The sequence below is a fragment of the Brassica oleracea genome, chromosome C9 (assembly GCF_000695525.1).
Source record: "Brassica oleracea var. oleracea cultivar TO1000 chromosome C9, BOL, whole genome shotgun sequence".
Lineage (NCBI taxonomy): Eukaryota > Viridiplantae > Streptophyta > Magnoliopsida > Brassicales > Brassicaceae > Brassica > Brassica oleracea.
Window position 1 is genome coordinate 23,612,731 of NC_027756.1, and position 23,956 is coordinate 23,636,686.

Below are 23,956 nucleotides of genomic sequence, written 5' to 3' on the forward strand. Positions count from 1 at the left end.
CATGTTACCAAAAAACGAACAAGTTGGAAAAAAATCCGGACTCGATGGTATTTTAGATAGTGCCCACACTTGACGTGCTGGAGGACATTCAAAAAACACATGATTAATTGATTCCTCCGGGTCTCCGCATCGAGCACAACAAATTTCCCCTTGTATTCCTCTCCCCCGCAGATTCTTCATTACCGCTATACAACCTGAAACGAGTTGCCATAAAAAGTGCTTCAACTTCGGTGGGCACCGCACTTCCCAACAGAAAGCTTTTAACGGATCCACTGTGGGTCCATAAAATTCTGGTGGTTTTTCCTTATCAGGATATACCCGTTCCACCTGATACCCTGATTTGACCGAATATTTCCCATTATTAGTGAAATGCCATCCATTCCTATCATCCATCTGATGTCTACTTAATGGAATACTTTCAATAATTTGTGCATCATGAGGATCCACCAAAGCCCTGATTGCCTCAAGATTCCAAGTTCGGGATTCCAAATTAATGAGGGAATCCACTGTGAGATCTGGGTAACTGTTGTGAAGATTTTTGTTTGCTGGTCTCGGGCGAGTGGCTGGGATCCAAGGATCATTCCATACGGAAATAGATGAACCTGTTCCCACCCTTTTAATTAGTCCTTTACAAACCAGAGATCTAGCAGAGATCATACTTCTCCAGCCATATGACGGGGAGTAAGATCGGATCGGTTCAAGGGGTGAAGCATTCCTATAGTACCGTCCTTTAAAGACTCTAGAGAAAAGAGTGTTTGGTTTCTCAATCAGCCTCCACAGTTGCTTTCCAAGCATCGCCGTGTTAAAATCCATAAGATCCTTAAAACCTAATCCACCATTGTCTTTGGGGAGGCATAACTTATCCCATGATTTCCAATGCATGCCTTTTGTGCTCCCTCCTGGACTCCACCAAAATTGAGCTACTGCACTCGTTAATTTTTTAACAGTAGCTTTTGGTAATCGATAAACAGACATGACATGATTTGGCAGAGCCGTAACCACCGACTTAATAATCACCTCCTTCCCACCTTTAGTAAAATATCTAAAAGTCCATCCATTTACCCTCTTATTCAAACGTTCTTGAACAAATCCGAACACTTGGACTTTAGATCCCCCAAGGCTTTCGGGTAACCCTAGATAAGATCCCATTCCTCTTAAATTCTGAATACCCAAAATATTCCTCAACTCTTGTCGACTAGACTCTTCAATCTTATGACCAAATTGAATTGAAGATTTCTGAAAATTTATTTGTTGCCCGGAAACAGCCTCGTACTCTTTTAAAATCCTGAGAATAGTTTGACATTCTTCTCTGTTTGCCTTGCAAAAAAAAAGGCTATCATGTGCAAATAACAAATGAAAATGACCCGAAAGCCTTGTCTGGCAAAAAGTTATAAAAGGCAAAAAGTTATTCTTTCCTTCCTTCTGTAACTGAAAATGAAAATGACAAAAGAAATAATAGAAAAGAAAAAACAAAGACCAAAGACTTGTCTGGCCATCGTCAAACAAAAGTCTTCTTAAATCTTTCCTGCATCATTTTCTTCTTCTTAAAACCAAAGAAACATAATCTCTGAAGATCCCCATTGAACCAATGGGTTGTTGCGGCAGTAAAAGTCTACCAGCATCTGATCTCGTCACTGAACGAGAGCCTGCAGGGACCATACTGGGGAAGCCATTAGTAAAGTTCAAAAAGCTGTTCAAACTCCGTGAAGAACTAGGCAAAGGTGGGTTTGCCACAACCTACATGTGCCAAGAGATCTCCACAGGCCGTAGTTTCGCCTGCAAATCCATCCCCAAGAGGAACCTCACCAGCCAAGAAGCCGTGAAGACAGAGATTGAGATAATGGAAAACCTTTCAGGAGTATCCAACATCGTGCAGTTTCATGCTTCTTACGAGGACGAGAACTTTGTACACATCGTGATGGAGCTTTGTCGTGGTGGTGAGTTATTCGACAGGATCGATGCTTTGGTCAAGTCTCATAGATATTACACTGAGAAAGATGCTGCTGGAATTTTTAAGTCGATTGTGAACGCTGTCCAGATTTGTCATTCGATGAATGTGATTCACAGGGATGTTAAGCCAGAGAACTTCTTGTTCTCTAGTGATGATGAAGAGAGTTCTAAGCTCAAGGCCATCGACTTTGGTTGTTCTGTTTACATCAAAGAAGGTTAGATCTACTGAATCATCATCATCATAAGGACTTTGATTGTCATGACTGTTTGCTTATATTTTGCTTCAAATAATCAGTCATTCACAAAAGTTTGCTACCTTTACAATGCATAGAGCTATTTTTAGATAGTTTGATACTTAGAATGGTATTTTCAACAAGTCCAGGAGTAGAATTGAAGGAGAAAGTAGGCAGTCTTTACTACACTGCTCCTGAAGTGTTGAGAGAGGAAAGCTATGGGAAAGAGATCGACATTTGGAGTGCAGGTGTTATATTGTATATCTTACTCAGTGGCAGCCCTCCATTTGGAAATGGTAAAGGAGCTTAAGCTATAAATAATGACTTTGATTTGTTCTTCCTTTTCTTGGTGGTGGTTTTTAATCTGTGATTGTTTGTTTTGTAGATGATGAGATTAAGAAAGGAATAATTGGTTTTGATAGCCAACCTTGGCCTTGTATATCTGTGGGTGCAAAAGACCTTATCAAGAGGATGCTCAACAAAAACCAAAAGGAACGAATCTCTGCTGAAAATATTCTTGGTAAGCCTCTTTGTTTGAGATTTTGATCTTTGAAGGCATGATTGTTTGTGTTTGGTGGGTGTTGTGAATTTCTTATCAGGGCTGGCTCTGAAATTTTTGGGGTTTAAGCGATTTAGTATAGATTTCGATTAATAATAAATTTTTACAAATTTGGGGGCATGTATCTATATAAGCTTCAAGGACTGGCCCTGCTTCTTACAAGAATCTAGATTGAGCTTATAAACCCTTGCTTAGGCCTTATAAATACCTTATGTGAAGCTTGAAGTCCTTAGGTTGCTCTGTCTTGAATGTAATTGTGAGTTTATGGTTGTCTATAACTAGCAATACTTGTGGTTTTTATAGAACATCCTTGGATCTTGAGTGAAGCTCCTGATAAGCCTATTGATGGCGTTGTTTTGTCTCGTTTGAAGCAATTCCGAGCTATGAACAAGCTTAAGAAGCTAGCTCTCAAGGTAAAAGAAACTCGCTCTCTCATACTGCCTGAAAAATTCAGAATGTGATTTGTGTGTTGTTTGGTTTTGCAGGTTATAGCAGAGGGTCTATCAGAAGAGGAAATCAGAAGTCTTAAAACCATGTTTGAGAGTATGGATACCGACAAAAGCGGGTCAATCACCTATGAAGAACTCAAAACTGGGCTGAACAGACTTGGTTCTAAACTCCCTGAAGCTGAAGTTAAACAACTCATGGAAGCCGTAAGTACTCATAAACCATCTCTTTTGTTAATCTCATACGGAAAGAATCTGAAACACATAATGATGTATATATATATATTGTCAGGCTGATGTGGATGGTAATGGAACAATAGATTACACGGAGTTCATCACAGCGACGATGCATAGACACAGATTGGAACGTGATGAACATTTGCACAAAGCATTCCTACACTTTGATAAAGACAACAGTGGGTAAGTACTAAGTTCAATGAAGAGTTGCAAAAATGGAGAGAAATAGAATGTTCAAAACGTCAATGTATTTTGGTGTGTTTGTATTATAGGTACATAACCAAGGATGAGTTGGATATAGCCATGAAGGAGCATGGCATGGGAGATGAAGCTTGTGTCAAAGAAATTATATCAGAAGTTGATAAAGATAATGTAAGGATCACACTCTACATATTTCCCTTAATCCCGGTTTTACATCTAACCTGGTTCTGAATCTTGGAATGAATTCTTCACAGGACGGAAGAATAAACTATGAGGAGTTTTGTGCTATGATGAGAAGTGGTAACTTGCAGTCATAAGGGCAACTTATTCATCACTGATCATAAGCACTTGTTTCACTTGAAAGCGGTTTTGTTAAACCGGAGAAGAAGAGTTAAACCGGGGAAACCGAGGTGAGAGGTAGTTTGATCATGAAACTTGTGTTACATGTCTTTTTGTAACCAAATACACTATTACCAATTTATTCTTAAAACAACCTGAGATTGGTAGCTATGTTTACAATATTGACTTGAGGCAAGTAAAGAAACACCAAAAGTAGAAGGAGACCAAATATCACAAAACCAATCACAGAACAAACCGAAACTGGTAGCTCCTTAAGAGAGATACATGCATTCTGTGAGACCAAATACATGCATTATATATAAAAATACTGTATAAATATGATTATTTAAAGACTGTTAAAAAGACAGTTGAGATGAAGAGAAAAACAGAATACTAATATTTAAAGACCATTTTACCAACTTAAAATATATATTTAAAGACCATGTCAGTCAACTTAAAAACCCACACTTACCAACCAAGAAGATCATACTTGACAAACCATTCGAGGACATCAAGAAGCTTTATACCCTCCAAGAGAAACTCGGTGAAGGACAGTTCAGCATCACTCGAAAATGCGAGGAGAAGTCTACTGGTACGGCTTATGCTTGCAAGTCCATACTCAAGACGAAGCTAAAGAGTAAAGAAGATGAAATCTATGTGAAGCGAGAGATTCAGATCATGAAGCATTTGTCTGGACAGCCAAACATTGTTGAGTTCAAAAACGTTACGAAGACCAAGACTCTGTACACTTGGTGATGGAGCTTTGTGGCGGTAAAGGCTGCTTATTCGACAAGATGGCCAGTTCTCAGAGGCATCCTGAGAAAGATGCTGCTGGAATCATCAGGCAGATTGTGAATGTTGTGCAGGCTTGTCATTTCATGGGTGTGATGCATCGTGACATCAAGCCTGAGAACTTCTTGTTTTCGAGTAACGATGAGAATGCTATGCTTAAAGCAATCGACTTTAGATGTGCTGTCTTTATCAAAGAAGGTGATCTCTTTGATATGGTCAAGTAAGCCATATTACTTAATAGATTGTTATATTCATATCACTGATGCAGGAGAAGTATATAATGATCGTATTGGGACTGGTTGTTATGTTGTTCCTGAAGACTGAAGTATTACAAAGGACATTAGGGGAAAGAAGCTGACATTTGGAGTGCAGGGGTTGTTTTGTACATATACTACTCTGCGGCCAACCTCCCTCTGTGACTAGTAAAAAGAAACTTAATGCTTTCTTGATTTGTTTCTTCTTCATGGGGTTTGAAAATGTAGAACCTGAGGAACAGATGCTCTATGAGATACAGAATGCTCCAATTGATTTTGAGAGCCATCCATGGCCTTGTATATCTTCAGCAGCCACAGATCTTGTCAAGAAGATGCTTATCAGGAACCCCAAGAAACGAATCACTGCTGCTAAGTTTCTTGGTAAGCCTCTTTTCTTCTCTTTCTTTCTCTTGTTCCTTATGAATTGTCTTACTTAGCATGGGCATTTTATCCAAAACCCGAAAATCCAATTGGGACCAAACTCAATAAAAATTCTAACCAAAACTTACAAAAAACTGGATGGTTCCTATTTCCTTATGCTAAAAAGTTGAAACCAAACCGAGAACCAAATATTTGAAATACAATTCATTTACCTAAACATATTAGTTATATTTAGTTTTTAAATAAATATATATCTAACATATAATCTGTAAATGGAAATTATAAAAGAAGAATATACTTTTGGTTTTTTCTGTTCTACTAAGGTTTTTGGTTCTAAACGGTTTTGGGTTTAAAGCCGCTCAAATCGGTACTGTACGTAATTCGTTTCTACTTTGGATTTCATAAAAAATAGAATACCAATTCGAACCCGACTAGACCAAAACTTATCTGATCAAAAAAAATTATTGGTTCCTAAATGGATCCAAAGCATCCCAACTCAATAACCCAAAATCCGAATAACCCGACCCAATCCGAACCGTAAACCCAAATACTGAGGACTAGCTTTACTATTCTCTTGGTTGTTTATATAGGATAATGGTACCTAAGTGTAAAATCACAATTAATAAAAAGTCCTCTTATTCGATCAATCAAAACTCACAAATCACAAATCACCAAATTCATATGTTATGTCACAATTCAACATCTCCATATATATATATATATTTAAAGTCCTAAACACACTCAACATAGGAGAACAATATAACTCTTAATCATCAAAGACTTTCCTATTTATATATATAGCTTTTATCTCCAAGCTATTCTAAGCTTATCCCAACAGAAGCCTCCAGTATGCCTATTGATAGCATTGTTTCAACCCGTTTGAAACAATTAGGTAATATGAATAAGCTCAAGAAGGTAGCTCTAACGGTAAAAGTCTTTAGACCTAACTCTTGAAAGTATAATCTTAAAAAGCATACTAATTTCTAGAGTGGGTCGTATTTCCTACCTTTGCAGGTTATGGCAAAGAATCTATCAGAAGAGGAAATCAAAGGTCTTAAAACAACGTTCAATAACATCAATACAGATAAAAGTGGGACAGTCACTCCTGAAGAACTCAAAAGATGTCTAACTACACTTGGCTCTAAAGTCTCTGAAACAGAAGTGAAGCAACTAATAGAAGCCGTGAGTTATCATTACAGTCTCTTGCTTTATTTATTATTTTTTTTTTTGTATCCTTACAATTATAACCAACACATGATAAGGGCTTTTCACCCAATATAACGGTTGGAAGAAGAGGGGGTTTTGGATTAAAAAAAAAAAAAAAAAAAAAAAAAACCTGAGTAAACCGAGGTGAGAGTATTTGAAACTTAGCTCCTTGCAAGCAATCTACTTGTACTTTTTTTTTTCACTTGTACTTTTATTGAGAAGCTTACGACAAAAAGAGTTACGTATTTTGGTCAGAAGTGTGAAAGAAACTTATACAAAATATTCATACAGATCCAAAATGTGTACGGTACAGATAACTGGGTTATCTTACTAAACCAAATCAAACCGAAACACACTAATTTAATTTCTATCACTTGTTATCAGATATTTCCTCTGCTAGGGAGGACTCACAAGCACTGGTTGGTAGATATGCCACCTTTTTTTTTTTTTGAAGATCTCGGTTCCTCCATTTATACAACGCCACGTCAACAAAAGGGTCCCACATTCAAGACTTCGAGAAACAGAAAGGAGAATAAACCTTATCTCCAAACCTCATCCGTTACCTTCTCTTCCCTCCACTCAATTCCTCTTCTTTCGTTTCTCTTCCTTCTTACAATCAAAGAACATAGATAAGGTTAAACCAAAACACTGTCTGAACAAACAAAAAAACTTGTATTCTGTCTGAACAAGATCAAGAACAATGGCTTGCACTAATCTAACAACAATGTGGGGTGTTTCATCAAACCCATCTCTTTCCGACTCCTCCTCCTTGTCCTTCCGTTCCGTTCTCAACCCACTTCCTCTCCCAAACCACAACACCTCCCCTTCAAGATCCTCCTCCGTTGCTCCAATCCAATCCTCCCTCCGTGAGCTCAGAGACCGAATCGACTCAGTCAAAAACACTCAGAAGATCACCGAAGCCATGAAGCTCGTCGCCGCAGCAAAAGTCAGGAGAGCTCAAGAAGCTGTCGTCAACGGACGACCCTTCTCCGAAACCCTAGTCGAAGTTCTCTACAACATCAACGAACAGCTTCAAACCGATGACATCGATGTGCCCTTAACCAAGATCAGACCGGTTAAGAAAGTGGCCCTCGTCGTCGTAACCGGAGACCGTGGACTATGCGGTGGGTTCAATAACTTCATCATCAAGAAATCAGAGGCGAGGATCAAGGAGCTTCAAGGGTTAGGTCTTGACTACACCGTCATTAGCGTGGGAAAGAAGGGAAACTCGTACTTCCTCCGCCGTCCGTACATCCCCGTCGACAAGTACCTCGAGGCCGGAACCTTACCGACGGCGAAAGAGGCTCAAGCCGTTGCTGATGATGTCTTCTCTCTGTTTATAAGCGAGGAGGTCGACAAGGTCGAGCTCTTGTACACGAAGTTCGTGTCTTTGGTCAAATCGGAACCCGTGATCCACACGCTACTGCCTTTATCTCCCAAAGGAGAGATCTGCGACATTAACGGGAACTGCGTGGACGCTGCTGAAGACGAGCTCTTCAGGTTAACGACCAAAGAAGGGAAGCTGACGGTCGAGAGAGAGACTTTTCGGACACCGACCGCTGATTTCTCGCCGATCTTGCAGTTCGAGCAAGACCCTGTTCAGATTCTTGACGCTCTGTTGCCTTTGTATCTGAACAGTCAGATTCTTAGGGCGTTGCAGGAGTCGTTGGCGAGTGAGCTCGCGGCTAGGATGAGTGCGATGAGTAGTGCTTCGGATAATGCGTCGGATCTTAAGAAATCGCTTTCGATGGTTTATAATAGAAAACGTCAGGCTAAAATTACTGGTGAGATTCTTGAGATTGTTGCTGGAGCTAATGCACAGGTTTGATTCGTTATGAGCAGAACTCTTTTATAAATTTATATATATCATTTTCGGTCGTATAATGTATAATCGTCTAGAACTCTTATGATTTTTATATAATCATATGCCATTACAAACATAATGCGGTTGTATTTATTTTGGTCACTTCATTTGATAAAGTCTTCGTTGATGTTTTTGTGGATGAAGAGCTTTGGTAGGATCCTTTGAAGATATATGTTTTGTTTTTGTCATCATTTAGTTGAAAATCATACTATTTTTGTTTTTTTGTTATTACAAAATGTCTTCGAGATCAAGTGGTGAGTATAGCAAAACTAACATTACATGCTGTAATTTTTGATACGTAGATTACAGATTTTTTTATTAAATCTGGAATCAAAGTAATCTCAACTAGAGGACGAAACTTTGATAAGAAAAGAGATGAGTTCAACAAACAATCTATCTCATTAGATAGATTAGAAATATCAAATATGAGAATATAAAAGATGTAAATATTTATATAGGTTAAATGGTTAGAACAATTACTTGACTTTAACTGTATTTTTACTTTTTTGGCAAAGGGTACACAATGTGTCTTGAGATGGACTCAAATGAGCATAATTCATAAATGCATAATTCCCGCGAATTCATAGAATGTTTTGGAGGACATCCTTTAACGTTCATATCTGCACCAACACAAATAACTCAAGTTTCAGTCTACCATTTGGTAAAAACAAAGAGCATGAGACACTCTGAGATTTATTGAAACATTTTTACCTTGACCTTTATTGAAACGTGAAAACATATAGTACGACGTAGGTTTTCTTGATGACGGTTCTCTAACGTTTCTTTAAGAAAACAAAACCTATTAGGAAATATGCAATATATTGACTTTACTAATTGGATTGTTTCCTTATTCTAAGATAGTGCATAATTAGAGATTTTATATATATGGTTGTAAAGCACGTTTGTAATCTTTCGAGAGAAATAAGATAAGTTTTCTCTAGATCTTTTATGGTATCAGAGCCAAGTTGGTTGTATGTGGTAATCGTAAAAAGAAGGGATCGATTATTCATAAACATTTGCGACAGTGGTAAAGATGACTACAGTTAGGTTGCTACTTCAAATTGCAGCTCGGAAAAATTAGGAAATACATTGGATGGATATGCATAATGCATTTCTTCATAGAGACCTGCAGGAGAAAGTGTATATAAGGTTACCACAAGGGTTTGATTCCTCTGAGAAAGGAGTGGTATGCAGATTGCAAAAGTCACTATATCAGGACTAAAACAGTCTTCGAAATGTTGGTTTGCAAAGCTTTCGAAGGCACTTTTGGGTTATGGATTCAAACAGAGTAGGGCCGATTACTCATTATTTTCATTGGTTCGTGGTAAAATGCACTTACACGTTCTTGTGTATGTTGATGACCTTGTGGTGACATGAAGCTCAAGTGAGGTTATTCAAGAGTTTAAGACACATTTGATCAGTTGTTCTCATATGAAAGATTTGGATAAACTGAAGTACTTTCTTGGATTGGAAGTTGCACGAAACCCTGAGGATATCTACTTATCACAACAGAGAAAATATGCTCTGGATATTATTGCTGATACTGGTTTATTTGGTGGGAAGCCGATAGATTTTCCCATGGAGCCAAACCATCAGTTTGGGAGGTCGACTTCGCCATTACTCGCTGATCCAGAGAGGTATAGATGACTCGTTGGGAGACTGATTTACTTAGCTGCAATAAGACGGATATTGCCTACTCAATTCATATCTTGTCTCAGTTCATGTAGAAGCCAAGAGAAGAACATTGGACAGCTGCATTGAGGATTGTTCGTTACTTGAACGAGTGTCCTGAAATGAAAATTATCTTGAAAGCTCAGTGTAATTTCCATCTTACAGTTTGGTGTGATTCAGATTGGGCTGGATGTCCAATTACTAAGAGATCTTTGAATGGATGGTTGGTGCAATTGGGAAACTCTCATGTCTCATGGAGGTCGAAAAAACATAATGTGATGTTGTATTCATCAGTTGAGGCTGAATATCGATCTATGGTAGTTGCTCTAAAAAAGCTAAAATGGATTAAGAGTTTGATGTTTACGATAGATTTTGAGCATTTTGGAGCGATGGATTTGTGCTGTGACAGCCAATCAGTGATTCATATTGCAGCTAATCTAGTGTTTCATAAGCGTATGAAATATGTGGAGTTAGACTGTCACTTTATTAGAGATGACATACAAGCCGGGATCGTTCGAACGAAGTATGTATCTACAACAGTACAATTGGCTGATATCTTTACCAAGACACTTGGTGGTCATCCTTTCCAAGCTCTATTGTCCAAGTTGGACATTTGTGATTTTCATGCTCCAACTTGAGGGGATGAATATTATGAAATATGCAATATATTGTCTTCAATACTAATTGGATTGTTTTGGGGTATATGCGTAATCCACCAAACATCGTGTGTAGGCATTCCTCAACAGAATGGGAGAGTAGAAAGGAAGCATTGGCATATTCTGAACGTGGCTAGGGCACTAAGGTTTCAAGCGCATTTACCAGTTGAATTATGGGGTGAATGTGTTCTCAGTGCTGCCTATCTTATTAATGACTTGAAAACCCAAAACAATCCAATTAATATCTCATTAATGGCTCCATAATAGGATATATGCTATTACTCACCATGACATCCAGAATCGTCTTCGATTGAGAAATCAAAAGAACCTGGCTCTGATACCAACTGATGTATCAGATGATTTTAGAGATAGAACTAGATCTGTCGATTCTAAGAATACCCAAAAACTAGAGTTAATTAATACTCTTCACAGTTCTTAATCAAAATTTCTTTAGGATTTGAAAATACTCTTCTCACTGGTTTACAAAAACCTCTTCAAGAAAAATTCTTTTATTAATCAAATCATAATCTGAATACAAACTTAAACCTAGACGACTATATATAAGAAAACCGCAAAACCCTAACCTAGCCCTGATACCAACTGATGGACATAAATGGTGTAGCGGAAATCGTAACCGTAACCAACTTGAGACTGGACCAGTGAAGAGAACCAAAACACCTTCCTTTCTCTCAAAACACCTTCTTTTCTCTAGGCTCAACGAAGAACACCAAAAAGTTGTATCGTCGATACCGTCAATGACTCCTAATCCAAAGAAACAACGCGAGAAGACAGAAAATATGAGAAGATGACGACACTACATAGGAGAGAATAAGCCACATGAGAGAAAATATAAAGAGGAGGAAATGTATCATGTGGCTTGTCGTGGGCACCAGCTGCCGATTACTCACTGTGAAAGAGGTGAAAAAGCAACTACATTGTTCTTCTCTTGTGTGTATGGCTCTCACATTTGTTTGAAATTAATTATAGATGCCTAATTGTGTCTTTTTATTTGACTTTTTTTAATTACTGGACAGTTTGGCTCAGTTTAGTTTGTAAGAATATTTTGATTACAAGTGTTAAAGAAAAAGAAAAGGAACTAATACAAAAAAGGTCGGATGACTATTTATGCCAGGTTCAGCCTAAGGTTCTAACTGGTAATCATAAAAAAAATATAAAGAAATGAACGAAAAGGAATAAAACAAGAAAAAAATATATTCTTCTCTTAATTTGATAACGAATAATTGTACTCTATTATTCCTTAAATTTTAATGAATGTTAAGAGATCATAGGGAACAAATATTCTTTGTAAATAATGTAAATTGTAAAAAGTGATAATGAATTCATTATTTCTACTCATTTTTTAGTCATCTTTTATAGCCTAAAAGCATCTCCAACCCCACTATAAAATGGAGTGGAAAATGCAGTCATCAACAAACAAAAAATGCATTATTCTTTTATTTTTTCGTGACTGCAATTCTACTCTATTTTGCAGTTTTTTCTTTTGAAGTGGGGTTAGAAATGTTGTAAGAAAAAAAAGTGATTGCTGTATGGCACAATCAACACATGGAAACAATCCAGTTAGTATTAAAGTTAATATATCGCATATTTACTAATAAAACCACACTTCTTATCTAATAACAAAGCACATGAGGAAGAAGGATGAGTTCAGAGTTATGACCTTTTTCTCAATTCTCACCACAAGTCACTACCACATGAACATGCGTTTTCTAGATTTTTTAGTTTTAGTTTTTAATGTAAAATATCGTAATCTTTGACCCAACGCAACCAGAATTGTTCATTTTAACCCAACAAATTGTATTGTTTTTGACTATTTGTGTATTACATTGCAGACTAGACTCTTCAATAGTTTTCATACAGCGATTAAAACGTAGATCTAATTATTGTATATAGTACGTAAAATTAAATGCAAGAAGTCATCTCTTCTCTTTCTCACTCTTTTCTTTTGGATAAGATGGTCAGTAAAACTCTTAATCAGGTAACATCATGAAAGTCACTTTTGAATTAAATTTAATTTCGTCCTATTGTTTTGGGATAATATTTATTTCTTGTAATAAATTTTTTAAAAATTTACCGGAAAAAACTCAAAAATAAATAATTTGACATATAATCAGTCTTTTCCAATAAATTGTTTTGTCTTATTGTATGAATATGAATCAGACTCTGTCAATGATTTGGCAGGTCTCAGTAGAAAATAGTACCAAAGGCTTATGTTGTAATGCAATCTATTGCTATATTTAATTCATTTAAGAAGCATTAAGAGACGATACTGTAGTACACTTTTGGAGTTTTCTGAATCCTCTGACTCGTCGGGAGGGTCTTGTACTCTTTCAAGCTTTCTACATATACATGACTTGTCTTTCCCTTTCACTTGCCAGCAAAGAGAAATGGTTTAATGTTGTTTGTGCTGATCTCTTTTTCGCATTCTTACATATATTATCACTTGGCTCAAAAACAAAAAAAATATTTTAAGAGGCAAGAAAATTTGCATTAATAGTAGAAGAAGACTTTCTTTCTTGGCTCTACTTGTGTAATATTATTTGGTGATTTGATCTATATTTGTCTCTCTCTCTTTATCGATCTATGGATTCACGAGCAAAAAGAAGTCAATCTAGTAGCAGAAAGGCTCCTGCTATGAGGCTAGAAGGGGAAGATGAGTTTCAAGAGGAAGATGTGTGGTCAGTTTTGAGAGAAGCAAAAACTCCAGGTCATGAAATTAAAGTACCCAAAAGTCATTTTACTTCACCATCTTCACCTACTTCTTTTACATCTTCACCGTGGAACATTCATAGAAGCAAGGAGGTCTCAGGGGAAAAACAGTCATCTGCACCTATGAATGTTCCTGATTGGTCCAAGGTTTATGGTAACGCAAAGAGCAAGGAGAGGACTATTCATAATTTGCATTCTCGCGATGAAGATGATGATGATGGTTGCATGGTTCCTCCACATGAATGGGTTGCAAGAAAGCTAGCGAAAACACAGATCTCATCTTTCTCTATGTGCGAAGGAGTTGGAAGAACACTCAAAGGAAGAGATCTAAGCAAAATGAGAAATGCTGTTTTGACAAAAACTGGATTCTTGGAGTAAGTAAAATATAATATCTCATCATCATCATCCATGTGCACCGATCATGAATTCCATAACTCTTGTTAACATTATCACCATGAAAACTCTCAACTACATGGCATCCACATCATTTTCATTATCATTATCAATGTCATTGTCGTCATCATCATGTGGGGATCACTAAACCAAGAGGCTCTTTTTGTTGTTTAATTATTATTGTGTTTCAGTGTGTTATTTAGACTAGATAAGTACCATAGTGGTGATGATGACTTGTCATCTCCATGCAGGTCCCCTTTTATTTTTTCTTCTCTTGCTTATTTTGGGTTCTCTTTGAATTTTTAATCATATAAAATTAGAGCATAGCTAGAGAACCATGTCCTTTAGAACCTTTAGTTGGAACCTCTTTGAGATCTTGACCATTTTTTGGTGAAAGTTTTTGTTTTTTGCTATTAATGTTCTATATTGAAGATATATTTAATTTACAATGGATTGTTTGGACTTAAATATATTGAAGATATATTTACGTTCTTCGATAATTTGTGCTTTTGATGCTTGATAGATCTACTATCAAATTATTATTTATTAGACACAAATTCAGGACTCAAACCGGTTAAATGGACTGTCGTCCATGCAAAAACCTAAAAATATAGCGTTTAAGTTTATGATTCTGAAAACGTTTACAACCAAAACAAATCTAAAATTAGATACAAAATGGTATGTTTTATAAGGTATACTTTTAAGGATTGAAAGCATGATTTTTTTGTGACGTCTTTAGAATGCTTTTTGTTTCAATGGAAACTAAAGTAATAGATTTAAATATAGCGGTGAATGATTTGTATAACAAAAAGCGATGGACACGTACCATAGATGAACAGTGAGATGAATAATAATGTAATGAGAAAACATCAAATACAGTTGGAATTAAAAAAGCGCTTTTATTATATATTGTTGAAAGTACTAAAGATTTTGTTTTATAGTAAAAGTTGAGCTGAAGATGATTCCATTAATAAGAAACGCTTTTTATCAGTGTCAGAAAGTACTGAAGATTTTTGTTTTAGTAGCAGAAAAATGAGCTGAAGATGAATCCTCTAATCATCTTGGAATAAAACGGAAAACCAAATTTTTTTTCATTTGATTTCAGTGGATCACTATCTATCGAGATAAAACCCATACATTGCGCATGATGAATTTATTTGTATACATTATCGATAATTTTTTTTATATTTGATCATATTATTTATACATATACAATGTTTTTTGTTGTTGTTATTATATAATTTCTTTCCGATGGACCAGATCAATTTTTAATAAAAATTGTGGAACTAAACTATAATTAATACACTACAAGAAAACACAATTATAACGACGACGGTTTTCGTAGTTATTTCGTCGTAAAATAGGGTTTACGAGGAATTGACTACGAAATCCATTTCGTCATTAAACGTCGTAACGCATATTTCCTCGCTAATTCGTCGTAACTTTACGAGGAAATGTCTCGTCATAAAGTGGGGTCAAAGATTTCTTCGTAAAAGCCATGTAACACATTTTCTCGTAAAAGACACGTTAAATTTTTCCTCGTAAAAAACACGTAAACTTATTCGTCGTAAAGAACACGTAAATCATTTCCTCGTAAAAAACATGTAAATGATTTTTCGTAAAGTACACGTAAAATTTATCCTCGTAAAGTAGATGTAAACTATTTTCTCGTAAAGAAGACGTTCAGTTTCGTCGTCGTTTTCTCGTTAATAATTTTCAGTTTCCTCGTTAATTAAAAGTAAATTAGCTACGAATTTGCTTCGATTCTTTATTTTTTACAAAAACAAAAATATAATCAAAAATATTTTTAAATTTATTTCAAAATTCTTAAAAATATAAATAAAAACGAAAATATTTTATAAATATTTAAGTTTCAAATTTTTAATACAAAAAAAAGAAGAAAAAAAGCTAAGGGTTGTTGGAGGGGCAGAGCGCGTCGAAGAACTCTTGACTCCTCATCTGCACATCTTCTTCAATGTGAGATGGCTCTGGAATGGGATTTTGTGTCCGCACCTGAGGATGTCCGTACGCCAGAACGTCTAAAATGCCCTCGAATGAAGTCATATGAGCTGTAAACGTAGACCGTGTGGAGTTCAACTCGGAACGCAGCTCAGTGACTTCATCAGCCCGTCTCTGACCATAAGACGATGTCGCTCTTGGGACATCGTTGACGGAACCAATCCCCAACGTACATCCCTTTTTCTTAGGGACAACCTTAAAAAAAAATAACGTTAGTAATTAAAAATTAGATTAAATGAATAATAATAATTAAAAATTTTAAAAAATTTACCTCCTCGTAAATCTGATCCACTTCAAGTGTGGATAATGTGACCGATATTCCATCGGGAGACTGCTGGGTCAGCTGGGTTTGGCGGTCTTCAATTCGAGCAACCACGTCGTTGTAGATTTGCTCGGACCTAGGATCAACAAATTGTCCAGCCTTGTTTTTGTGGGTCCTCTCGTAGTGGTCCTTAAGAGACGTGAGTTATCCCGTCTCTTTGGCCTAAAAACATTTAAGAAGTTATAATATATATATAAAAATAATAATGGATGAAGCATCGGCCCGTTGCAATGCTCATCTTTCGTCAGACGGGAGGCGGAGCAACTGTTGAAGACTTTAATGGACGATGGCAGGTTCCAATAATGGATGAGGCCATCTCACACATCCTTGGTGAGCTCAGCAGGGAAACCCTGCTCATAACCCTTCAAGATCCATTCATCCTTCTAGTTGGATACTGTGTCCAACAATTGTTTTTTCGCCTTCCCTTCAAACGCTTTCTTCACCCTCTCGTTCACCCCGATGGACCAATGATATTTTTGCTGTAAAAAATAATTAGATTAATAATTATTTTAAAAATAATAATTCGTAATAATAAAAAATTAGATTAATAGTAACTTACGGCAAACATTTTGAACCACGTCTTTCTGATGTAGATCGGCGTCAATTTCCAGTTCAGATGAGCGTGGGGGAAGTAGCCTTTGATCACCTCGGTAACGTTCCGAGCGACAGAACCGTCAACCCCAAACCTGAAAAAACCAAAAAAGTGTTTAAATTATTTTTTGTTATAAAGCAATTGCACAATAAAAATGTAACGTACCACAAAGTTCTGTCCGGTCGGTCGGGTAAGACTGGTAAACCTCCTCTGCCTGGCTGAGCGAGAAGGTCCTTGACGGTGTACATAGCATAAGGAGCACTCGGCGGCACCAGCAAATCGGGATGAATCTCGTCCGCGCCCATGGAGGAGGTGCCTCCTCAAGAACATGATCATGATGCGGGGGTGGTGCATCAAACCGAGGAACCGGTGGCGGAACCAGTGGTGCACCAAAAGGAGGCGTCTGAGAGACTCTCTGAGAAGACTAAGAGTCGGGAACAGTCTCCGGAAACGAAGAAATGGGAGCTGAAGAAGATGATGCGCCTGTACGAGTACATGGCTCACTAAACATCTGACTGTAATGCTGTGTACGCTTCTTGTTCTTTCGAACCATCTAGAAAAAAAAATTAATTGTCATTATTAACCATATTAAAATTTAAATATATAGATTATTAATTAACATTTAAAAATCATCATCTTATATTATCAACAAATTCCATAAACCTATCTACAAATTCCCTACACTAACCAACTGAACTAATTACCCTGAACTAACCACCTCAGCTATAAATTAAAGAGGAAGTAGAGAGGAGATTACCTTGCTTGGAGGAGGAGAGGAATTGACTACGAAATGGGAAGTGATTTGGTTCAGGTATATATAAACTTATATATTTTCATAAAAACCTCGTGAAGTTACGACGATTTTACGAAGAATTAGAAATGCCCGCGTTTTCTTTTTTAGGTTTCGTCGTAAAGCCCAAGTAAATTTACAAGGAATTAGCTAGGTCTGTGTTTTCCTTTACAAAGTATTTACGAGGAAATAACAAGGCCCGTGTTTTCTTTTACGACGATTTTACGACGATATCTGTATACGAGTATATTACGACGAAAAGATTTTCAATTTACAAAAAAGACCTGAAGGAAGACACCTGCACAAGAACGGTTGTTATCAATCCAAAATAGATTTGAAACAGATCAGAACTGTTCTCGTCACAATGCACTCCCTTCAGATTTTTTGAATTTTTTGAAACTATTGTTTAGTTTTTTTTTTCGTGCAAGTTTAGAATGTGAGGGGTGTGCTTATTTATATAAGTAGTTATCCTCGTAAAATCCTCGTTAATTAACGAGTTAATAACAAGGCCCACGTTTTTCAGTTTCGTCTTAAAATCCTCATGTTATTAAATTTCGTCGTAAAATCCTCGGTAATTACGAGTATTTTACGACGAAATTTTTCAATTTACAAAAAAAAAATCTGAAGGGAAACAGGCACCAGAACGGTCGTTATCAATTCCAAATAGATTTGAAACTGATCAGAACTGTTCTTGTGACAGTTCACTCCCTTCAGGTTTTTTTAAACTATTGTTTAGTTTTTCTTGTGCAAGTTTAGAATGGGAGGTGTGTGCTTATTTATAGAAGTAGTTGGAGTCGTAAAATTGTTGGGGTCAAAATCGGTCACGACGGAATCAATGTCTAAAAGTAAGTTGAGGTCAAAACCGGTCGCTACATGATTAACATTCGAAAACCTTCGGAAAAATAAAACAGCCTTCGAAAATCTGCGATAAACTTAACCAAAGCATCCCCCGACTCGCACGATCGATCATAAAGACGTTCAGAACAAGATCGGGATACGATCAAGGTTTCAAGACAATACGCAACAACCAGGCTCGAGCCTTCAAAGATTAACCCGTACGCCACAGGGCGACCGTTGACTCGCCGCCCTCACGTTCGCCGCGGGCGACCGAGCACGCCATCCATGCGGCCCCACGGGCGACTGGCGTTGCCTCCCTCGCGGTCGCCACGGGCGACCGGCATGCGTCTCCCGGCATCGTTTCCCACGCGCTCGCCACGGACGACCGGCGTCGCCTCCCTCGCGGTTGCCACGGGCGACCGGCGTCGCCTCCCTCGCGGTCGCCACGGGCGACCGGCATGCGTCTCCCTCACGGTCGCCACAGGCGACCTGCGTCGCCTCCCTCGCGGTCGCCTCCCTCGCGGTCGCCACAGGCGACCGGCACACGTCTTCCTCGCGGTCGCCACGGGCGACCGGCGTCGCCTCCTTCGCGGTCGCCACGAGCGACCGGCACGCGTCTTCCCCGCGGTCGCTATGGGCGACTAGTTCCGCGCCCTCCGGGTCGCCACAAGGCGATCAGCTCCTCATTCTTCCGGGCCGGCATGGGCGACTAGTTCCGCGCCCTTCCGGGCCGGCATAGCTTACGGAAAACCTGCCAGTCATGTTCAATGTCCCGTTGAAGTTACCGTTGGAGAATTACGATACAACCACTAAATTACGTCTTTCTATGAATTCAAGTGGACCGTGCGAAACGACAATGCTTAACTTAAACCGCGTGGGCCGCATAGCCGGTTGAGTATTCAACAAAGACGACGTCGTATCAAGAACGCCTTCTCGGGAAATCATCCGTAAGCAAACCAACAAAGGTCCAAAGCTCGGAAGCAAGCCCATCTGCAAAGAAAAGAGCCTAAGGATATCATGACGGTTTAACTTCCATCCGCGGGAAAGAATAAATGTTAAGCCTTGGAGATGAAGATAAAGATGGAGCGAAAAAAGGAAAATTCCCGAAAAGAGATAACTACGGCCCGAGGACAGAAAAGGAAAGCGCGAACAGACTTAGGAGGGATATATAAGAAGAACCAAGAGAGGGACAATTCTGAGAGACTTAGAACTCTCTGCACTTAGAAACTGCTAGGCATTATTCTCGACATGCTATGTTCCTATGACTGGCACCCGATTACCACACGAACGCGCACAAACAGTTTGATCTCTTGGTTCACTCTTGAACTACGTTCGGCTTGATCCTCGAAAGGGGTGCGTAGGCAGCTTTTCATAGGGTTCAGTCTGAAATCAATCAAAACCTTTTTCGTATCTTTTCTGTCTTCTGTTATCGAGCTGCGACTCAACTAGGTTTAAGGTTTTAGGTTACTAGAACTAGGTAATTCGCTGATAGCTCTTGCGGCCGAAGCTTTTATAATCTCTTGTAATGATCGTAACGCTCGTACGCGGATTCGAAATAAGATCTACATTTTCTATAAATTCGTTTTGTTATATTTTCATATTTTCCGTATTTATTTGGTCCCTTGTCGTTGGCTCTCGCAGAGAATCCGGGACCTCAGGGAAAGTTATGGTTTCCTAACTTTCCTCTGATTACGGAAATCAACGGTGCGAATTTCGATTCCCACAGTTTGGCGCTAGAAGGAGGGGGGCTACGGATTACTCTAACTCATAGCCACAAAACACTTGATCAAAACGATGTCTGGAAATACGAAAGACAAAATCGCAGTTGCAACAATGCTGGTAAAACAACTCCAGCAGCGACTTCTCCTATTGCCAACACTTACGCAAACACCGAAGTGCTCGAAAAAAATCGAAAACCTAGCCACGAATTTTCGCCACAGGAAGTGTTACGAAACGAGCTCGCGATTTCTCTGTCTAAACATAAAGTGAAAGGATAAATTTTATCAAACCCCATAATTTTGGCTCATCACCGAGCTAAAGAAGTCTCAATGCGTAAGGGTTTTACCAAAACATGTTTTCCGAAAATTTTTCGGAAAATTAAAACTTGTTCTCCCCAAAACCGCAGAAAAACCCTAGGTTTATCGCGGAAAATGGAAGCACAGCAAATCAGGTACATAACTCACCGCTGTACTTCTTCTGAATATCTTACGGAAAAACCCCAGGTTAGTCGCGGAAAAAGAAAGCTCAGCAAATTGGGTACATAACTCGCCGTCGTACTTCTTCCGAATATCTCTCGGAAAAACCCTAGATTAATTGTAGAAAAAGGAATTACAGCAAATCGGTTACGAAAACCCCCACGGCTGTACTTCTTCCAAATAACTTTCAGAGAAACGAAGTTGATTTCTATAGGATCACTCGAAACCTAAAACGGCTGAGGAAGACTAAATAAAGCAAAACGGGAGATCATATCCCCACCGCTAAAACGTTTTTGAAGCCTAAGTTTTCGTAAGAATTCAAGTATCACTTCCATAGTAACAAATTCCGCGAGTTGTCGATATTTGTCACCTAAATCTTACTTCGGAAAAAACTACTCGAAACTTCTACGGATCAATCCCACGGATAAGAGAAAAACTTATGACTAAGTTTGGTTGCAATAATTAACCTCGTCACGACTCTCGTACAACCAAAACTTGAAAACCTCTTTACGAAACAAATCTCGTAAAAATTAAGCTCGAAAACATTTTACGAAACAACTTTCGTACAAGTAAAATCGATAACATTTTGCGGAATAACTATCGTAAAACTAAAACTGACAAATATGACAACCTTCGAAAATCTAACAACGATCATAGAAAATGAGTCTCGGTTAAGGAAAGAGATGAAATGAAATCCGAGAATAAAAATTCGCCCATCCGCTTCTCTCCACGGTCTCACCATCCTTCCTCTCGCGCCTTGATCTGTGGCCAAAATCTCATCACCTAGCGAGTCTTCCTGGTCATCCTTGGTATCTCTCGATCGTCCCTGACTATTCCTAAACGCTAAAAAATGTTCGACGAGATGCTTATTCATTTTCGTAAATCCAATAATACTAAAATTGAAACATGGATCACGAAAACCGCAATATTGACAGCAGCCAAAACGCGGCCAGGAAAGCAAAGAAGTAAAGGAAGAATCAATATTCTTGCTATTCGAAGTGGGCAGACAGACACGAAAAGAGTAAGGGGCAAATGAGCAAGCAAAATGGAGAAGAGGCTAACCCGAATCTTCGAGAGAACTAAGGTATTTCTGACTTAATTTTTTTGAAATCAGACTTGGAATTTTCGTAGGAAATTACTAAGAACGCTTTTGAGATTGCCATAGAACTTTAGGGAACTTAAAACCTAGGTGGATAGTAGAGTGAACTAAGTCTTAGTCAATTTTTCCTGTCTCGATATATCGTTCCATAACTGTTCAGCCAGATAATGCAAACTAATCAAAACTCTCTGAAAATCGAGAAACGATCGCCACGCATATCCAACTCGCTTCCTAAAGAGAGAAAAAATTAGAGACACGAACGTTGTCTTAAAACCGATTCGTTTCTAGCGATTTTCTTAAAACCGACATGTTCCAAGTCGTCAACCTGGAAACATCCAAATCACAGTCCCAGCGTCTTTTTTAAATCGACCCGGATTATCGATCATTCCAAACCTCGGAAGTAGAAAAGTACACAACCCTTCAAAGTATCGGTTCAACCGTTTTCTTTCGTAAAAAAAAGGGGATTAGGTACGTATACTATACTCGTATACACCCAAACTTCAAAAACTCTTGCAAATCATCAAGAAAACACTTTCGTCAAAGCAAATCGTCCCAAGTAGGCAAATGACAATCTAAAATTCGTCTAAGCGCTAGCAACATATCCAGACGATCATGAACATAATCTCAAAGACTATACAACATTTCTTGTCACAATCATGCGTATAGAAAACCTGTACCAATATCAAACTGAAACTCGACGATTAGCCAAAGTCTTGAAGCCCTTTCCGGATTTATAAAGCCAGTTTCGTTTAAAAATTTCTACGAGAAATCTTCATGCACCAAAGCATTTCTTTCAGTTTCTGTTGTACCAAGTAAGTCACGGAATAACATCGAAAACATTTTCGACGAAGAAAAATCGAGAATAGATGTAGCATCGTGCACATTAAAAGGAACACTTTCTTCTCGATCATTGGCTAGATCTACCTCTGGTTGACCAATTCATTCCAAAACGAATGTGTCATGAGAATCCTCTCAAAAAACCTATGAAAAACGTTATGCGACTAGATCGTAATGAAATAAACTTCAGTAACACTCCATGAGTAACTCCAAGCAACTTTCACCTAAGTTCGAAATCACGGCCGAAAATTTTCTCGTAAAAGCCGCAGAAACAACGCTACTTTGACATATGTATACATATCACCGATTTACAACCTTCGTAAAAACGGTCCCCATTACTTACGCGAAAAATCCTTCGTACAATCAGATCAAGTCTTACGAAGAAACTTTCGAAAGTAAACATAACAGGTTATACGAAGAAGTATATTTTTTATAGCAAACACAAAGCTGTAAGATCTGATTTTCGATGATCAATCTAAACTGTGTCTCTTCGCATTACGATCTAATAGATCTCATTTTTACTCGTGCGGCTCGCTGGCTTCTGCCTTTCTTTTCCCTCGGTCACATCCGAGAAGGCAGTCATCCCGCAGCTGACTCCACAATGGTTATGTCGCAAACCTCTTGGGCTTCGTCTTCCTCAGACAAAAACAAATCGATTTTCATAAGACTATAAGTAACATTATACGAAATATTTGTCGTATAACTGAAACCTAGGGCGGAGAATCGTTTTCTTTGACTATCGGGCATATTAACACGGATAACCCCGGCAAACTTGGCCTATCAATCTCGACAAGCGCTCTTTGGCCCTCGGTCAATTACACCTTCCAGTAAAAATCCGAACCAGAATTCAGTAAACACGAAAGTACCGCGGTCTAATGCCTGGCCTACAACGGTCTAATGCCTGGCCTACAACGTCCTTGGCTATCTGACTGAACACATCCTTCATGCCAAGCCAAAGTATTTGAGAAACCATCGCTCCATCACTTAACGGCTAAACGACGATCTGCGATTTGTCTAAAAATGTCATGTGACTATTAAGTAAATAATTATTGTATAACCCATAGTCGGAAATCATATGATAAATTCATCGTAACAAAACTCAGTCCTAACAATCAAACGGTTAACGGAAAACCTAAACTTGTCGACAATCGACCAAGTTGAATACGTTCCACCGATAACTTTAAAGCCCACTATGTTTTGCACGTAAAACGCGGCTTGGAAGGAAAACTCGTAACAGAGCTTCTAGATCTATACGAAACATCCTCAAATGTACACGAAATAGATCTCGGAAAGCCAATACTGCACAAAGAACTACGAAGGAAAACACTTCTCCCATGGACAAATTTACGCAACCCC

At 38.3% G+C, this 23,956-nt stretch overlaps 3 protein-coding genes and 1 pseudogene across 3 annotated transcripts; all 4 read left to right on the top strand.

Moving 5' to 3' along the window:
- The first annotated feature begins 1,453 nt into the window (after positions 1-1,453).
- LOC106313777 (calcium-dependent protein kinase 22-like) lies at positions 1,454-4,184 on the top strand. Its single transcript, XM_013751687.1, has 8 exons — positions 1,454-2,165; positions 2,333-2,479; positions 2,569-2,703; positions 3,046-3,155; positions 3,228-3,395; positions 3,481-3,608; positions 3,698-3,797; positions 3,881-4,184. Exons 1-8 carry the CDS (start codon positions 1,589-1,591, stop codon positions 3,941-3,943), a joined length of 1,428 nt encoding a protein of 475 aa, XP_013607141.1. The 5' UTR covers positions 1,454-1,588; the 3' UTR covers positions 3,944-4,184.
- Positions 4,185-4,250: 66 nt separating this feature from the next.
- Positions 4,251-6,673, top strand: LOC106314607 (annotated as a pseudogene).
- A 479-nt stretch (positions 6,674-7,152) lies between these two features.
- On the top strand, positions 7,153-8,605 carry LOC106318909 (ATP synthase gamma chain 1, chloroplastic). The gene has a single exon (XM_013757069.1). It carries the CDS (start codon positions 7,299-7,301, stop codon positions 8,424-8,426), a length of 1,128 nt encoding a protein of 375 aa, XP_013612523.1. The 5' UTR covers positions 7,153-7,298; the 3' UTR covers positions 8,427-8,605.
- A 4,570-nt stretch (positions 8,606-13,175) lies between these two features.
- On the top strand, positions 13,176-14,083 carry LOC106316019. The gene has a single exon (XM_013753882.1). The coding sequence runs from the start codon at positions 13,391-13,393 to the stop codon at positions 13,892-13,894; it is 504 nt and encodes a 167-aa protein (XP_013609336.1). The 5' UTR covers positions 13,176-13,390; the 3' UTR covers positions 13,895-14,083.
- The last annotated feature ends 9,873 nt before the right edge of the window (positions 14,084-23,956 follow it).

Bases quoted from the DNA above. Each gene is read 5' to 3' on its own strand.
- LOC106313777 (XM_013751687.1), top strand. From the start codon at position 1,589: ATGGGTTGTTGCGGCAGTAAAAGTCTACCAGCATCTGATCTCGTCACT. The intron at 2,480-2,568 runs GTAAAGGAGCTT...TTTGTTTTGTAG, and splicing joins CAGCCCTCCATTTGGAAATG to ATGATGAGATTAAGAAAGGA. The intron at 3,609-3,697 runs GTAAGTACTAAG...TTTGTATTATAG, and splicing joins TTTGATAAAGACAACAGTGG to GTACATAACCAAGGATGAGT.
- LOC106318909 (XM_013757069.1), top strand. From the start codon at position 7,299: ATGGCTTGCACTAATCTAACAACAATGTGGGGTGTTTCATCAAACCCA.
- LOC106316019 (XM_013753882.1), top strand. From the start codon at position 13,391: ATGGATTCACGAGCAAAAAGAAGTCAATCTAGTAGCAGAAAGGCTCCT.